At 43.3% G+C, this 15845-nt stretch overlaps 1 protein-coding gene across 1 annotated transcript in view; it reads left to right on the top strand.

Moving 5' to 3' along the window:
• DENND1A (DENN domain containing 1A) overlaps positions 1 to 15845 on the top strand; it is a 509944-nt gene that overhangs the window by 238848 nt on the left and 255251 nt on the right. The window contains 3 exon segments of the mRNA XM_053908275.1: positions 3835 to 3904; positions 9007 to 9087; positions 13676 to 13729. Of these exon segments, the coding sequence (XP_053764250.1) occupies positions 3835 to 3904; positions 9007 to 9087; positions 13676 to 13729 (205 nt within the window).

Raw genomic sequence — 15845 nt, 5'->3', positions numbered from 1 at the left:
CTCACGCTTGAACTCTGACCTCCTGCTCACAGCTTTTGCTCTCTCAGGTGGCCACCTTCCTCACCTTGGTCAGTGGCTGCCTCTGTTGCTCCCTATCACGCACACCCCTGCCTTGTTTGAGCTCGTCTGATGTCTCTGAACTGAACTATTAGCAAGAGATGTGGGGAGAGCTGTTTCAAATTTGTGATGGCTTTCTATCTAAATGCTTAACGACACTGGCGTGGAATCCCATCATACATACACTTACACAAGGTCACTTAGACACGTGTACACACACAAAACAGTGGGAACGATTATCCTGACAGTCCATTCAGTGGAGCGAGATTAGAAAAGTAAGTCATCTGTCCTCAGTTGGACTTGGTTCCTGAGTTCAGCCGGAGGGTAAGCAGCTCTCCAAGCTGACAGATTGGAACAGAGTTTTCATTCACCGTGTCCCCCAAACTCAGGCCGGCTACTTGGTGTCTACAAAACCATGTCTGCTCTATGGTGGGGGCAATTTAAGGACTTTTACAGGTGATTTTTACTGTGGGCCATTTGACTCTAAGCACGGTCTCTGGAACCTACCCCTGCACATCCTACCAGGGCCTGTGATGGCCCCATGTCAGTGAGGCCGTGTATGTAGGAATACTCGGCTACTACCTGAATTCTCAAGTTTAAGGCTCTGTATTGCTTCACACAAAACAAGAGCCTGTTGTCCATTTGACTGTTAGGCCAGGGAGTGACGGCAGAGCCTCAGGGACAAAGTTACCTGAGCCACAGTTTGGTGAGAGAAGCATGGATCATGGCCAGTGCCTTGGAAGCGAGCTTGTCCTGTTTTGGCTTTGTCCCATCGAGGCTCTGCTGGTTGGTTTTGATAGCTTTATAAATTGATCCAAAGTGTGAGCTAAATAAAGCCCTGGGAAAAGAATTCCAGCTCCCCCTACCCAAACTATTTTGTTGTGTACGTCTCTCTTCCCTACTAGGACCATGGCCTTCCTGAATACAGGGACCCTTTGTCCTCTGGCGATTGTGCCCTGGCCTTGGACTGAGCCCACCGCACAGTGATGCTCTGCATCGCAGACTCGAGCAGTTGCATAAAGGTAGCAAGCAGAGCAGGCCCAGGGATGTTTGGAACTGCTTTAGATGTCTAGGGACGAACAGTGTAATGGAGTGTTTGTTTCCTGTCTCTGGACCGGGAAGTAGTGTTTACTCCATGATGACAGACACGCACAGAATGGAGTGGAGGGTCTCCATATCCTCACCTGCAACCTCGCAGGCCATGCAAAGCCGTTGTGCCAGCACTAATGAAGCGATACAGGAAACGCCACTGGATAAAGTTCAGCTGTGAACCCTGGCCTCCCAACAGGGGAAAAGAGGGATCCTTTGAAGAAGAAGACAGCTGGGTTTTGGTTTCAAGACCTTAACACTGCCATCACTGGATATTCATCTGTCAGTGAACAGGGGACAACATGTGGGGAACAGTTGTGTCCGGTCAGGCCAGAGGGAGAAAGAAATGGCTGATCTCCAGGGTAACTGCAAAACCTCCCAGGACTGAGGGTTCTGCTTAGTGTAGCCAAGAAGAATTGATTCGGTGAGGTGGAGGCCCAGCGTGAGAAGCTGGGTGCTGCCTGGCCACGTCCCCTAGCAGCGGAGCACGTAGAGGCTTGAGGGTCAGGGCCCGTGCTAGTTGATCAGCCGAACCTAGCGGCAAAAGCCTCTTGCACGTATACTGCAGTCCTGACTTCCCAGAGAATCCGGCCTGCCCCATCACTTCATCAAGCATTCCTAAAATGACTTCAGCTTTTCTCTCATTTACTTGAGGCCGTGGTTTCCTTGCGAGAAAATATTTTCTCTTCTTCCTTTCCTACCCCCGCCCCCCCTCCTTCCTTCCTGACTTGGAGTTGCTGGATTTAACTGGTGGCATTTTTTCTTTCAAGGGATAAAAAAAAAAAAATTGTAAGCCTTGGTTGAATTTGTTTACTAAGAGTCCTCTAATCTGGGCAAGAGTTTTCGTCTGAGGGGATTTATTGTTCCCACTATAATGGCTTTTAACTCAGCCGAGGTTTATTTAACAGAATAGGAAGGGAGAAACTTATCTCCTCCCTAATCCCTCTTGAATGTTTACATTGCTCTGCCAAAGTAAATGCTGCGTAAAGTGGCAGCAGTCATTTGCTGTGTAATAGTCAATATGCAGCTGCCAGGGCTGATTGAAACATATTAACAGAAGTGATAATACTGTCATAGAAGTGAAAAGTTAAGTTGCTTATCAGTGTATTTTGATAAGCTACTTAAATTTTACAGTAGCATGTGCTGGCTTCAGACAGACGTTAATGATGGAGAACTGTGCACTTTATCTGTCCCCTGGATTGCCTCTCACTTCATCTATTACCCTCGGCCGTACAGCTGGTAATCTGTACGGGGTGCTGAGTTCCCTCCGCCGGCAGGATCAGCGCTCTCTGCGCGTCCAGCTCTATCAGGAACAGACCCTGTGAGCTAAGCAGGGCGGACGTGAGCAGGACAGCAAGAGCTTGCCTGGTACGCCACTCTCCTCCTTTGACTCTCTGTCGCTTTGGAAAAGTCTCGTATGGAAAACAAAGCCATTTCAATGAAGTGACAACGCTTCTTGGGAAGCGGGGGGTGGGGGTGGGGGGGCGGATCGTTCAACAACAATTCTGTAACATTAACGTGCTTTTTGCTCGTAGTCTTTGTATAGTTCTGTTTGTTCCGTCAACACCAAGCGCTGGGCTCCATGCTTGGCCCTGGAAAGACAAAGTGAAGAAAGATGCGATCCTTCCTGTCTGAGCACAGTGTGTTAGCAAGACAGACAGGCCATTGAGTGCCAAATGGCGTGTGGAATGTTATAACGGGAATATGCATGTGACCGGGCAGCACAGAGAAGAGGGAATTAGGACATCAGGGGTGGGAACGGGACGTGCAAGGGGGAACATCAGGAGGGTGAGTGGAAACCCGCTAGAGTAGACCATGAAGGTCAGAGGGAGGGAAGGGCCAAGTGTCTGCAAGCTCGGGCAGGTTTCAGGATGCCTGGCCATTCTCAGAGGGAGGCTGCAGTGAGAGAAGAGTGCATGTGGGGAGGTGGAGAGGGCAGCCAGAGAGATAGTCGAGGACCTGACAGTGAAGAGTCTCCAACATCAACCTAAAAAGTCCGGTAGTGATGGGGCACCACTGCAGGAGCTGGGTCAGCGTGCCACTTAGATGTGCATTTTGGAAGGAGCATTCTTGAAGCCCCACAGAGGGTAGAGTCAGGTCAGGACCAGACTGTCCTCAGAGTGAAGGAGCAGCATGGTGAGGACCCAGCGGAGGCCAGTGGGGACAGAATTAGAACTGGTCCTGCAGTAAGTATGGAGGACATGCGGTACAGGTGCAACGTCTGATTTAATGTTATGACTGGTTTCGGGCTCGTGGGGCCTTTGGGACACCAAAGTAGCAGGGGAAGTGCTGTGTGTTTGCTTGTGTGTCCGTGTGTGTCCAGTCACGGGCACTTGATTAGAGGCTTTCCTGGAAAGGGCGAGTGTGGTGGGAGAGGCCTGGGGGCCTATTCAGAGATGGTTCCTGATAGCAGAGTCTGCTTTGAATTTCTTCTCTGTGAACCTGTTCTAGCTCTGAGGCATGGGAATAATTTATAATGGACATTCAATCCTCTACCTTACATAGACAATTTTTTTAAATCCCAGAAATAATTAGCATTCTACTAGTCTGTGTTTCCAGGAACCTATGACGGGAAGCCTCTTTCAGGATGTAGAAGAAAATCTGAAACCTACCAGTCTTGCATTAGCTCCTGGTTAAAGTTTTTGACCTGCATACTAATAGTTCGTGTTTCTGCCCTTCTTTCCACAGCTATCTCCCCTGGTTCGAAGTATTTTATAAGCTGCTTAACATCTTGGCGGATTACACAACAAAAGGCCAGGTATTTACCTTATATTTTATTCTTTTTAGCAAGTAACTTTAAAATTTTGATTATTAAAGTAATACATGCCTTATGTGTCACCAAAATGTTTACCAAAAAGTAATGCATGCCCATTATAGAATGTTTGGGAAATTCGGGAACTAGGAAGGAAGAGAAAATGACTCCTAATATGTCCCCCTAACCACCCTCCCTAAAATAAGAATCGCTAGTATTTGGAGATGTTTCTTCCTTTGCTTTTTGAGTTAAAAAATAAATAGACCTTTAGCATTCAGAGTTAATATTCACAATATCTGATATTCCCAAGCAGCCCTTAAAGTTCATGACATGTATTAAATTATAATTTTGCTGAATTTGAATTGCTCATGTCATGCTTGCAGGGCTCGGATCTGTGAATAAAACACTTAACTGGCAAGTGACCTAGCCACCTGTCCCAAGTTCCCATTTCCATAAGGCTTTGTTGTGCTCTTTCAGTAACTTCTCTAAGGGTCTTGGAATTACTTAAAAAGTTACCTGTACCTTATTGTACTTCTGGAAGAAATGATAGGCTGAAGGTCTTCTATGGATGTGAAGGGTCGACGGGAGCTGTGTTTAGACTTTCATAGCTCACAGTTTTCAGGTGCAATACGACAGAAGCATTTCCCCATGCTAGTAAAAACATTGTGAATATTTTTCATGGCTGCATGGCATTTTATTATGGACCTTGGAAGCATTTCCCTACTGTTGGGAGTTTTTATTACTTGGGATCCCCCCCCCCCCCCCCCCGCATAAGCCATTAGCCATTAGCATCTTTGAATATAAGGCATTTCCTTCATTTTGGATTATTTACTTAAGAGGAGAATCTCAGATGGGTCCTTTTAAGGGCAATGCACATAAACATTTAAAAACTATTTGCCAAGCTGTTTTCCAAAAGAATTGTACCAGTTTCTTAATAGATACCCTTTGCTGCCAACATACAGGAATGCCTGGTCACCAAGCTCTCACCAGTATCGTTGGTTGAATTCACTGTTTATCTGATAAGTGAATAGTCCCACTGTTTTCATTGCATTTCTTTGATTATTAGTGAGTTGGATGTTTGTCCATATATCTAACCTCTTATATATTCCTTTTTGTAAGTGGCGTAAGATTTTTTAATTGGTGATACGTTATTATTCAATGCTACAGAAATTTTTCCCCCCCATACTTTCTACAGAACATTAGTTCTGAGAAATGGTCCATGCAAAAAGGTGCCGTAGTTCAGTAATACTGCGGCTGGGGAGAGGGAACGTTGTGTTTCATTTTTGTCTCCTTAAGATTCATGTCCTGGTGGTTCTGAGAAGGTCCTGCAGTGGAGAAATGTATGTTACTCAGTGCTTCCCATCCTGTTTGGCCCCAAACCCTTTTTATTCCATGACAAATAATAATATTCTGAGATACTAGTGTTGCCTGGAACATACTTTAGGAAATGCTGTTTTGGAGAAAAAGTAGAAATTGTGTGTGTAATCAAATCTTTCCTTCAAGTTAGATTTACTCGCCAGCAATATATTCCAGAGGCCACAGTAAACAGAAGGAATAACTAATAGAAATGACTCTGAAAGAGTGCTTAGGTATCAGGGAATTCTGTCACACAGGAAGTGATTTATTCTTTAACGAATGAATTCAGAGGCCATCTTGGGTCTCTTCATCGGTTTCTGTTCACAATTCACTTCACTCAAACATTCAGGTTTTCACTCAGATTTGAAAGATGTCTTTAGTAAATAGAATGGCATCACATGTAAGCTCTTAACAGTCTTAGAATTGGAGACTGACTCATGTAATTTTTTTTCTTCCATATTCATGCTCCAGTCAAAACATAATGGACTTTTAAAAACATGTCTTGTGATACAGGAAAGATTGGGTGTGCACAACCCACACGTAGGAGAAGATAGGATTATTGCCCTGTAAAATTGGTGTACCAGTCCTCTGGGCCATTGCCCCAGGAAGGACCCTGCCTCTTGGAGTGAAGAGTTGAGATCAGTGATGTGTTTTAGTGGAGTCTCTTCCCACTGTACCTAATACTCTTTCTGTTAAATTCTTTCTGGTTAAAGGAATTATGACTCAGATGAAAGGGAATCTGTGTACAACTGGCTTACTTGTCGGCAAGCCATGGGTTATCAGATTAGAACGGGGAGGAAGAGCTTTTATTAAAAGAACAGAATCCCCTCCCCAAATCCAAAAGTCACTAGGAAGTTAGGCTTCAGCTGGGGGGCTTAGGTGTGGCTGGTGACCATGATGGCTCAGAGTGGAGTGTTGGAACCTCAGCTACATGATGAGGGTGTCTGTCTGGGTCGCTGACCCTTTTTGGTTATTTTTGGTTATCAGACTGTGGATGGGGCATGGAGGGCATCCCTGTGGAAGAGCTGGCAGGGGTTGAAGAGGGCATCTGAGCCAGAGAGCAGCCTGGTTGAGAGTGTTGGAGCCTGAGGGATGAAACGGTTCATTACGTGGGATAGTGGTGGCAGTGGCTTGGCAGCAGATATCCGAATGCTGGGAGGATCTAGAGGGATCCACAAAGGAAAGGAGACAGCAGTGGCCCAGCACTGGAGGGTTGGAACCCAGGGTGGGGAGGGCTTTTTTGTTGGGAAAGAGTGAACAGTGGTGGCCTAGCACTGGATAGCCATATTCAAGCAGGGCAAGAAGGGCCCCTGGGTGGATAGGGTCAGCCGTAAAAGATAGGTTACGTACAAATTAGTAAGTATATTAAGAAAATAGGATCGGTTGTTCACTTCTGTGGAATTTAGTTACAAATATGAAAAGGAAGGAAACTAGAAGGATTCCTATGTTGGATTGGAATTAGACCCATTAGTATGAACCCTATGGCTTTTGATATATGTGGTAGATATAGAAATCAATAAAGATGTGTATATTGTGGATCTCTCTGTGTGTGGTATATTCTCTGGCTCTAACCACTAAGAGAGTCTGGGATTAGCAATACCCAAGTAGCAGTGAGCACACCTAGTGTGTAAATTGTGGTTTCTAAATAACATTTTCCACTAAAAGGAGCCAGAACTCTGAAGAAATGTCTAATTCCAGGGCTGGAGCAGGGAAAGTATAAAATGAGCCTGGAATATCTTTTTGTGCCAAAAAGTACTCAAAGGAAATGCTCAAAACATGATGGGGACATGTCAGAAAGACCAAAAAAGTGAGCTTGAAAGACATAATAGGTTCCTACTGGTCCGATCTGGGACAATTTCAAGCATCAAAACAAATAGCAACAGCAAAGGATTGCAGTCATTGAGTAAAATAGGAAACTGTGTGTCCTTACGTGTGTGTGTATGTAAATAGACAAATTAAAAGTTTGATTAGGAATGGGATATTTACCTAAAGTATCACTCCACAAAATGCTTGCTAAACACAGAGGGAAAATGAGTACCTTCATAATAGAGACTTCAGATGAATTAATGAAATGATCAAAGTGGAACATCATCAATCATGGAACAAATTGAAGTCTGAATCAATAGAAAACATCAAACAATTGAGAGTTATTCCACAGAACGACTGGACTCAGTGTCAAGTGCCTATGAATCTAAGAAAGACTCAAACTGTTCCAGACTGATGAAGACCAGAGAATCCTAACAACTAAAGGCAACATGTGATTCTGAATTGGATTATTTTGCTAACCAAGGACATTATGGGCACATTTATAAAACTTGATGAGATCTGAGAATTAGATGGGAATGTTCTATCAATATTAATTTCCTGATTTTGATGATTAATTGTGGTTATACAGGAGAATGTCCTTTGTATATATGGATGATGGGGAATAATGTCAGCAACTCACTTGTACATAGTTCAGGAAATAAAAAGTTGCTGTCTTACAATTACTCTGTAAATTCGAGATTTTTTGCAGGCCAGAAGTAAACGTGTGCATGTGCACACATTCATTTATCTGTGAGAGACTGGAACGATTTATCAGAGTTCGGAATGAAACAGGTTTTTTAAAAATTTTTTTAAAACATTTATTCATTTTTGAGAGACAGAGTGTGAGTCGGGGAGGGGCAGAGAGAGAGGGAGACACAGAATCCGAAGCAGGCTCCAGGTGAGCTGTCAGCACAGAGCCTGACATGGGGCTTGAACTCACGGACCGCGAGATCATGACCTGAGCCAAAGTCAGACGCTTAACCGACTGAGCCACCCAGGTGCCCCTGAAACAGGTTTTTGATCTGGACTCATCCTCTTTTCCCTCTCCTTTAAGTTTATTCCAAAGACTGCCATAGAGCAGCCGAGAGGCCTCTGGGCTTGAACGCAGAAAACTTGCATGCGGCTCCTGGCTGTGCAACTTACTAACCGGCTGACTTGAGCCAAGTTGTTGCACCCTCCGGAGCCTCAGTTTTCCATCTGTGAAGTGGGGTAGTTGTGAGGATCAAACAGGTAACAAATGGATACGACTGCAAGCTTAATACTATTCTGTCAGCACAGAGAATTCCACAGAGTGGGAGAAATGGCTTTCGCATAATTCTATAAGCAGTGTTCTTTTGAGCATTTTAAAAGTGAATCTGTTCTCAATCGAATAATTTGTACTGCTTTGTATTTCATTCTGTGGCTCAATTTCACTAATTAAAATGCACAGCCACCATACTATATTGCATGCTGTTGTATGTAGTTCATTTTAACTTTCCATAATTGGATGCTGCTGTGTACATCCAGCGAGCACTCAATAAAATTAATTGAGGGTAATGATGATGAAGACAAGATCTATAGTGTCGTCGTTGTTTCTCCCAACCACCCCCGCCCTGTAAGCTGGGATTGTTTGCATTTAAAAGTTGTTGCTATGGAGTTGAGAGGGTAGGTTTGCTGAGAGCTTATGGTATATGATCCATAAAAGGCGGTCATGGTAGGTGTCTTACTCAGTAGAAAATGTCAAACTTGGTGTAGGAGGATCTGTTTGGCTCTTCTGTTGAGCCATAAAGCAGTGTCTTTTGTCCAACCTACTTGAATATCAAGGCTGTTTCTATGCTGCGGCCACTACCTCCCCAGCCCCCTCTGTCAGGAGGGCCTCCAGCTCACTGTGTGCCCAGACCTCCCTGCTGGCCTCTGACTGAGGGCCCAGCCTTGCTTTTGTTACTTAGGCTTTTTATTTCTTTCAGGAAAATCAGTGGAATGAGCTTCTTGAAACTCTGCACAGACTTCCCATTCCTGACCCAGGAGTGTCTGTTCATCTCAGCGTGGTAAGTGGGGGCAGAAAACGAACGATCGCCGAGAAACCATTTCATCATTAACAGTAAGATGGAGTTAGCCGAACAGGATCGTCTTTTGTTGTCTGCACCTTCCCCAGCCCTGCCTCTGAAGCCTCTGGACTCAAGACAGGCCAGAGAGTTAAAATTCTTCCCTTTCTTTGGGATTCCATGAGGAATGGGTCCCAAGTGTCCCCAGGGCTCCCCTCTTCCTGGTTGGCATCCCATCACTAGCATCTCCTGGATGGCAGGTGCCGGGCTTGGGATGTGATGGCTGGCCCCTTCCCGCCTCCTCAGCCCCCTGCCTCATGCTTTCCTTCCCTTCTCATCATTGCTGTGCGTGCCCCTTTGCTGAAGCCCATGCTGTCGCCCCTGAGCCCTCAACACTGCCTCTCTCCTCCTAACTAAGGTAACCCACACTTATCCTTCAGAACTCACCTTGGATTTTATTTATAGAGAAATCCTCCCCTTGCCTCCCTTCTCTCCGCAAGGCTTAGACGAGGTTTTCTTCTTTGCCCCGAGCGTCTTGGACGCTTTGCAGTGTTTGGTCACACCACATCTGTTCTCTGGTCTCGGCCACTAGCCCCTCAAGGACAGGAATGGAGAGAGCCTAGCATGGTTCCTGGCCCGCAGGAATGATTGTTTCTTTGAACTCTTTTAAGTACACGCTACGTGCTGTGTGGTGCGCTCAGCTGAAAACCCTCCACACTGGGAAGTTTCAGTCTAGCTGTAGTTTTGCTGGTGACCTCGGTGATCTTAAAACCTTTAGCCTGTGGGTCCCAAGCTCCTCATTGATCGGATAAGATGTCAGAAGAGGTGTCGGGGATCTTTTTCATATTTCAGTTACTGGAGTTCTCTGATTCTCCAGGTCAAACCTTTGCCACCACCTTCATCAGAATTCTCAGATGGACACCCATTGGCCAGCTATTGACTGATTACCCAGGGGCTATTTTCCCTATGTTGTGGGATCTGAATGTTTAAAAAGTTGTGTTGGATGTGTGATGTGACATCTGCCATCCCGCTGATCACAGGATCCAGCTGATTTTGCCCATCCCCTTCCTCCCTCACCTCTCCATGTGTGTCCCTCCCAAAGCTGTGCCTTCGGTCGAAGAGCACGACCTTCCCCTGATAGAGGAGGATCGTTCTTTAGTCCAGGGCATAGGAGTAGCTGTGCTCTCCTGCTAGAATCTCCAAACAAGCTCTCAAGGTCCATTTGTAGGAGAACATAGGGTAGTCAAGCTTCCAAGGCTCTAGGTACATCCAAATGAGGTGTTGCATGTGGCAGTCTGCCTTTCTTTAGACAGATAGATAGATAGATAGACAGACAGACAGACAGACAGACAGACTGACCGGTCTGGTAGATAAGAAGCTTTATTTTTGAAATAATAGAAAGTTTTGTTGTTCAGCTTCACTAGGACCAGGTGCAGCACTGGTATTCAGTGGTTAGTGTATTTGCCCTCATAAAGAAAACATATCTCACAGGGTTTTTTTTAATGATCAAATTGAAAGCAGTATTACTACCAATAACTAATAATAGATCTTCTATTTTGTTAAGTTCTTAATTTCTGCCAAGTATGCATCTCTAATGCTCAAAACAACTCTACAGAACAGATAGTAGCATTCTCGTCTCATAGATGAGGCTTAGAGAGAAAAAGGTACTTGCTCACCCAAGGCTGTGTGGTTAATAAGTGAGAAGACTGGGGTTTTCAAACCCAGGGCTAACTTCCAAGCCCATGTTCTTTCCACTAGGCCATGAATGTTGAAAGAAAGGGAGCAAAGAAGAAACTGGTCTGATAGAGGTTTTTGTTCATTCTAATAGAAGAGAGGAAGGAAAGGAACCTTGTTAGAGAAATTCTTGAAGGGAAGACTGCACGGAAAAGATGATGAAGAAATGAGCTTTAAACCTGTTCGGGTCATTGCCAGATAGCTAAGCAACCTTGCCTTTGTCCCTGTCCCTTTTCCTCAAGCAGCTTGATCTCTCCGCTTCAGTCTGTAATGACATCCGACAGGTAGCTGTGGAGTAGCCTGGCTGGGTCACCAGCTGCTGGGGAGGAAGGGCCACTCCTTCCCCTGAGTGGCTGCCAGACCTCAAGGACAAGCCATCCCAGGGGCAGGAGAAACTGTTGGGGGGAGGAGGTGCGGCTGTTTCGTGCCAGTGGTTCCTAGGAATGTTTCTGACCTCCTCTGGTTGCTGCATTTCATGGGTGATGGAGCAAGACAGAATCTCAAAGGACAGCCTGGGGACTACTTGGTTTTGGAATTGCGTTGCCTCACTATTTACAATCCATTGCATCTGTAAAGGCAGATATTTGTTTCTTTCCTATTCGGGAGGAATTCTCTCCATGTTGCATTTCGGATTTTGAAGGGCTAGTCACATTCAGCTTATAAAACCTGAAATATGGGAAAATGGCAATCCTGGACTTTGCGTCTTTGGCCAGAAGAGACTACTTCCGTGTGTCTGGTAGAGGCAATTGAGAGAAAATACAAATGCAAATTAGCAGTCGAGAAGTAATAATTTTCTATTAAAATATAATGTATGGAATGCTAGGCATTCCACGTGTATAAAATTTATTCTTCAGAACAGTTTTGAAGGAGACCTCAGGTTTCCCATTTACAGGTTCGGAAACTGAAGTTCTGAGCTATCAAGCGAAGTTGACTAAGTTCACGTAACTATTAAATGGTGACTCTGTGGTCCTTGTTCCTTCTCCCTTGCTGTGCCAGCCACTATTTTGTCACTCCATCACCATGTGGACATCCATTACTGAACATTTCCTGGGACTCCCCCTAGCCGTTTGTGATAGAAGTTGGTATCTCATAGCATCAAATTTAACCTTGTATTTTACAACTCATTGTTAAATTGAATCGGATGTTAACTAGTGTTTTTTTAAATGTTTATTTATTTATTTATTTTTGAGAGAGAGAGAGAGAGAGAGAGAGAGAGAGAGAGAGATTGTGAGCAGGGGAAGGGCAGAGAGAGAGGGAGAGAGAGAATCCTAAGAGCCTGACAGAGTTCGAGGGGCTCAAACTCACAAATGTGGGATCATGACCTGAGCCAAGATCAAGAGTTGGACAGTTAACTGACTGAGCCGCCCAGGTGCCCCAATTGTTAACTAGTTTTCATGCTGCATAGTCTCTATTATAAGACTTCATAGGTGGTATTTTGGCACAGACATGCAGCTTTTGGAATGATGCTTTGCAGAGAGGGTTTTTTTTTTTTAAGTGGTCTTTTCATAATTTTTGTTTCTGCCTTTTAGTTTACTTTAATTCAAGAGGCTTTAGCTATAATTTGTTCATGAAAAGTGTAGGTATAGCAGTCTGTTACAGTGGGAAGAGAATAGCTCTCGTTCTCTGGACCTGGTTTCAGTTCCTGGTTCTGTTACCTGCTAGCTGTGTGCCCTTAGCCTTAATTTACCCATTTATAATATGGAGATAATATCGTCTTAAAATTTGTTATGGAAATTAGAGATAGCATTTATACAACTCCCTGACATAAAGCCTTCCGTGTAGCGGTATCCAACGGTCAGTATCTGTTGAATATCAGGCAAGTCGCTTATACTATTATTGTTGTTGTGGTCATTATTGCAGTTGTCACCCAGCCTTTCATTTCAGGAAGTCTATACGACCCATTCTTCTTGAGACCTACTTATTTTGCAATTATCCAAGAATGGAGGGGAGGGACTTCCTGAAATGTCACTTGGGGGTCCAGGTTTGAACTTTGGCCGTGGCTAAGCTGACCTTCTCTGCTGCGACCTTTCCTGCCCTCTGCACAATCCCATTTTTAATTGGCTAGCACCAGCCTCTCCCGTCCTGCTTGCCATTGTCCTCCTTGTCTTTAGTAGCACAGAAGAGGTGTCATCAGTTCAGCCTGTTGTCATTTAACTCAGGGACATATGCTCGTTACATACATGGGGATGCCTCCTTGAAAGTTCTTTGAACAGGTCAGGCTTTCAGCTCCATTGAGTCTCCCACTCCCTTCGCTGGAGATTACACTGGAAGTCAGGAGGCTTATTTGCAGAGCCTGCATAGGGGACAGAATTCTCCACTGTTAGCCATCTGTAGCGATCTCAGTGCAGCAGACCTTCAGTTAGAGCTGTCCTTAACGTCACTTGGGCCTTCGGGGCAGATTTTGCCCGCAGCTTGTATATGGATATAACCTCAGATGCTAAAATGAAATGGCAGGTTTGGTTGGTAAGACCATTGCTGAGTGAACCTAGTGATACTTGGTCCCTTGAGTCCACTTGCCTCATTGAACAATAAATTATGAAGCCTGCGGCTTTCATGTGTTCAGAAATGTGCAAACATTGTAGGGGAATTTAGCCTTTAACCTCGTTGAGCTGTTCATTTATATCTCCTAAAGATGTTCATCTCTCATAGAAAAGAATTCCGTCTACCAAACTGATGATTTAACATGTCTGGCTGTAATCCAACATTATCCAAAGAAAATATTCTGTGGTCGTTTCCTATGAGTGAAACTTTCCTCAATTGAGTAAGGAACTATCTTCAGATCCCTTACTGGATTTCTGAGTAATGTGCTTGTGGCAAATGTTTACAAAAATAAATAGCATTTGCTTTTCTTTTCCAGCATTCTTATTTTACTGTGCCTGATACCAGAGAACTTCCCAGCATACCTGAAAATGTGAGTACTTGGGGAGAAAAGTTAAGTTTTTCATCTTGTTTTTTACTTAATTTATTTTATTTTTGTTAATGTTTATTTAATTTTGAGAGAAGGAGAGACAGAGCACAAGTAGGTGAAGGGCAGAGAGAGAGGGAGATGCAGAATCCAAAGCAGACTCCAGGCTCTGAGCTGTCAGCACAGAGCCCGACACAGGGCTCGAACTCACAAACCATGAGATTACGACCTGAGCCAAAGTTGGACCCTTAACTGACTGAGCCACCCAGGCGCCCCTACTTAGTTTTAAAATAAAGTAAAAGGATACATTTTCCCATTATAAAAATAATGCATTACAAAAGCAAAGGCAAATAGAGAATATTTGAAAGGAAGAGAAAGTGTAAAGACAAGGAGGGATCATTACTCATACTTCTCGAAGGTAATCCCCTATTAACATGTTGATGTCTCATTCTATTCTTTTGGGAATGTATGTTTCACATAGTTAAAATCACCTATCGAATAAACGTTTGTCTATCTTATTCATAAAAATCATATTTGGTGGTTGCATAGTATTTCATTTGCTATGTGGTTTACTTAGCTCTTCCCTTAGTGTTGTATATTTAGATGGTTTTTAGTTTTTCTCTTATAAAGAAAATGCTTCTATATGAAGAACTTACCTGTAAAGATTTTTTTATTCAGGTAGGTCTACTCAAGTACAATTATACTATGGTTCTATATTCGCTTTAAGAGAGTAAAAGAAAATATTTGTGGGTATGAGTGTGAGGCCCCTCCAGTCCCACCTCTTAAAGAGTTTGGAGCAGTGAACTTGAGTCTGAGGGAGCAGAGGTTAATGTTTGCCCTCTGAACAAGATGAATTATGTATCTAGCCTTAAGACATATTTCCAAAATGTTTTACTTAGATTATAAATAGTACTATGTAGGGGCACGTGGGTGCCTCAGTCGTTTGGGTGTCTGACTCTTAATTTTGGCTTAGGTTGTGGTCTTATGGTTCATGGGATCGAGCCCTGCATCAGGTTCCACATTGGAACCTGCCTGGAATTCATTCATTCATTCTCTCTCTCTCTCTCTCTCTCTCTCTCTCTCTCTCTCTCTCTCAAAATAAACAAACAAACATTTAAAAATAAGTAAATAATACTATGTTGAATTAAATATAGATTCACCACCATGTAGGCACTTGATTACTTTTTTAAAATTGTATCAAAATATATATAATATCTAATTTACCATTTTAACCATATTTGTGTATACATTTCATTAGTGTATATATATTCACATCGTTGTGCAGTCATCATCAGCATTCATCTCCAGGACTTTTTCATCTTTCCCAACTGAAACTGTGTACCCATTAAAAATCAACTCCCCATTTACCCTCTCCTCTCATCCCCTGGCAACCACTATTTTTTCTTTCTCTCTCTCTATGAATTTGATTAGGTATCTCCTTTAAGTAGAACCATAGAATATTTGTCCTTTTGTGTTTTACTTATTTCATTTAGCATCACGCCTTTGTGGTTCATCCATGTTGTAGCATGTATCAGAACTTTCTTCTTTAAGACTGAGTAATATTCCACTGTAGGCATAACAGCCCTCTCCATTTTGTTTATCCATTGATGGACACTTGAGTTGTTTCTACATTTTGGCCATTGTGAATAATGCTGCTGTGAACATTGGTGTACAAACATCTAGATGTTCAAGTCCCTGCTTTTCATTCTTTTGGGTGTATATTTGATTATTAAAGTACTGGAATAAGTGGTATATTTCTTTATAACTACTACAGATGCACAGAAAGGAAATTCTTTTAAATGTTGTCTGTAAAACAGATAAATTATAAGTGTCAAGTAACCATGCTTTATTAATGAAGTTATTAGACTATAGAATTGTCCTTAGGTAAACATCTTAGTCAGTTGGGACTATCAAATATATCCATAAAATTTATTATCTATATGATCAGGCTCTGGTGTAAAACACTGTTTTCTTTTTGTTTGACATTAAGTAGTAAAAAGTTTGGACTGTCATTCCCATTTCAGCAACAATAGCTAATATTACTGGGTACTACTGCTTGTCAAATGGTGTATTCAGTGATTACCTGCATTTTTTCATTTACCACTCTTAACAAGCTTAGTTG

This window comes from Panthera pardus, unplaced genomic scaffold (genome assembly GCF_024362965.1).
Source record: "Panthera pardus isolate Hobbes unplaced genomic scaffold, ASM2436296v1 HiC_scaffold_20, whole genome shotgun sequence".
NCBI classification, from domain to species: domain Eukaryota; kingdom Metazoa; phylum Chordata; class Mammalia; order Carnivora; family Felidae; genus Panthera; species Panthera pardus.
This window is presented reverse-complemented; position numbering and strand designations above follow the sequence as displayed.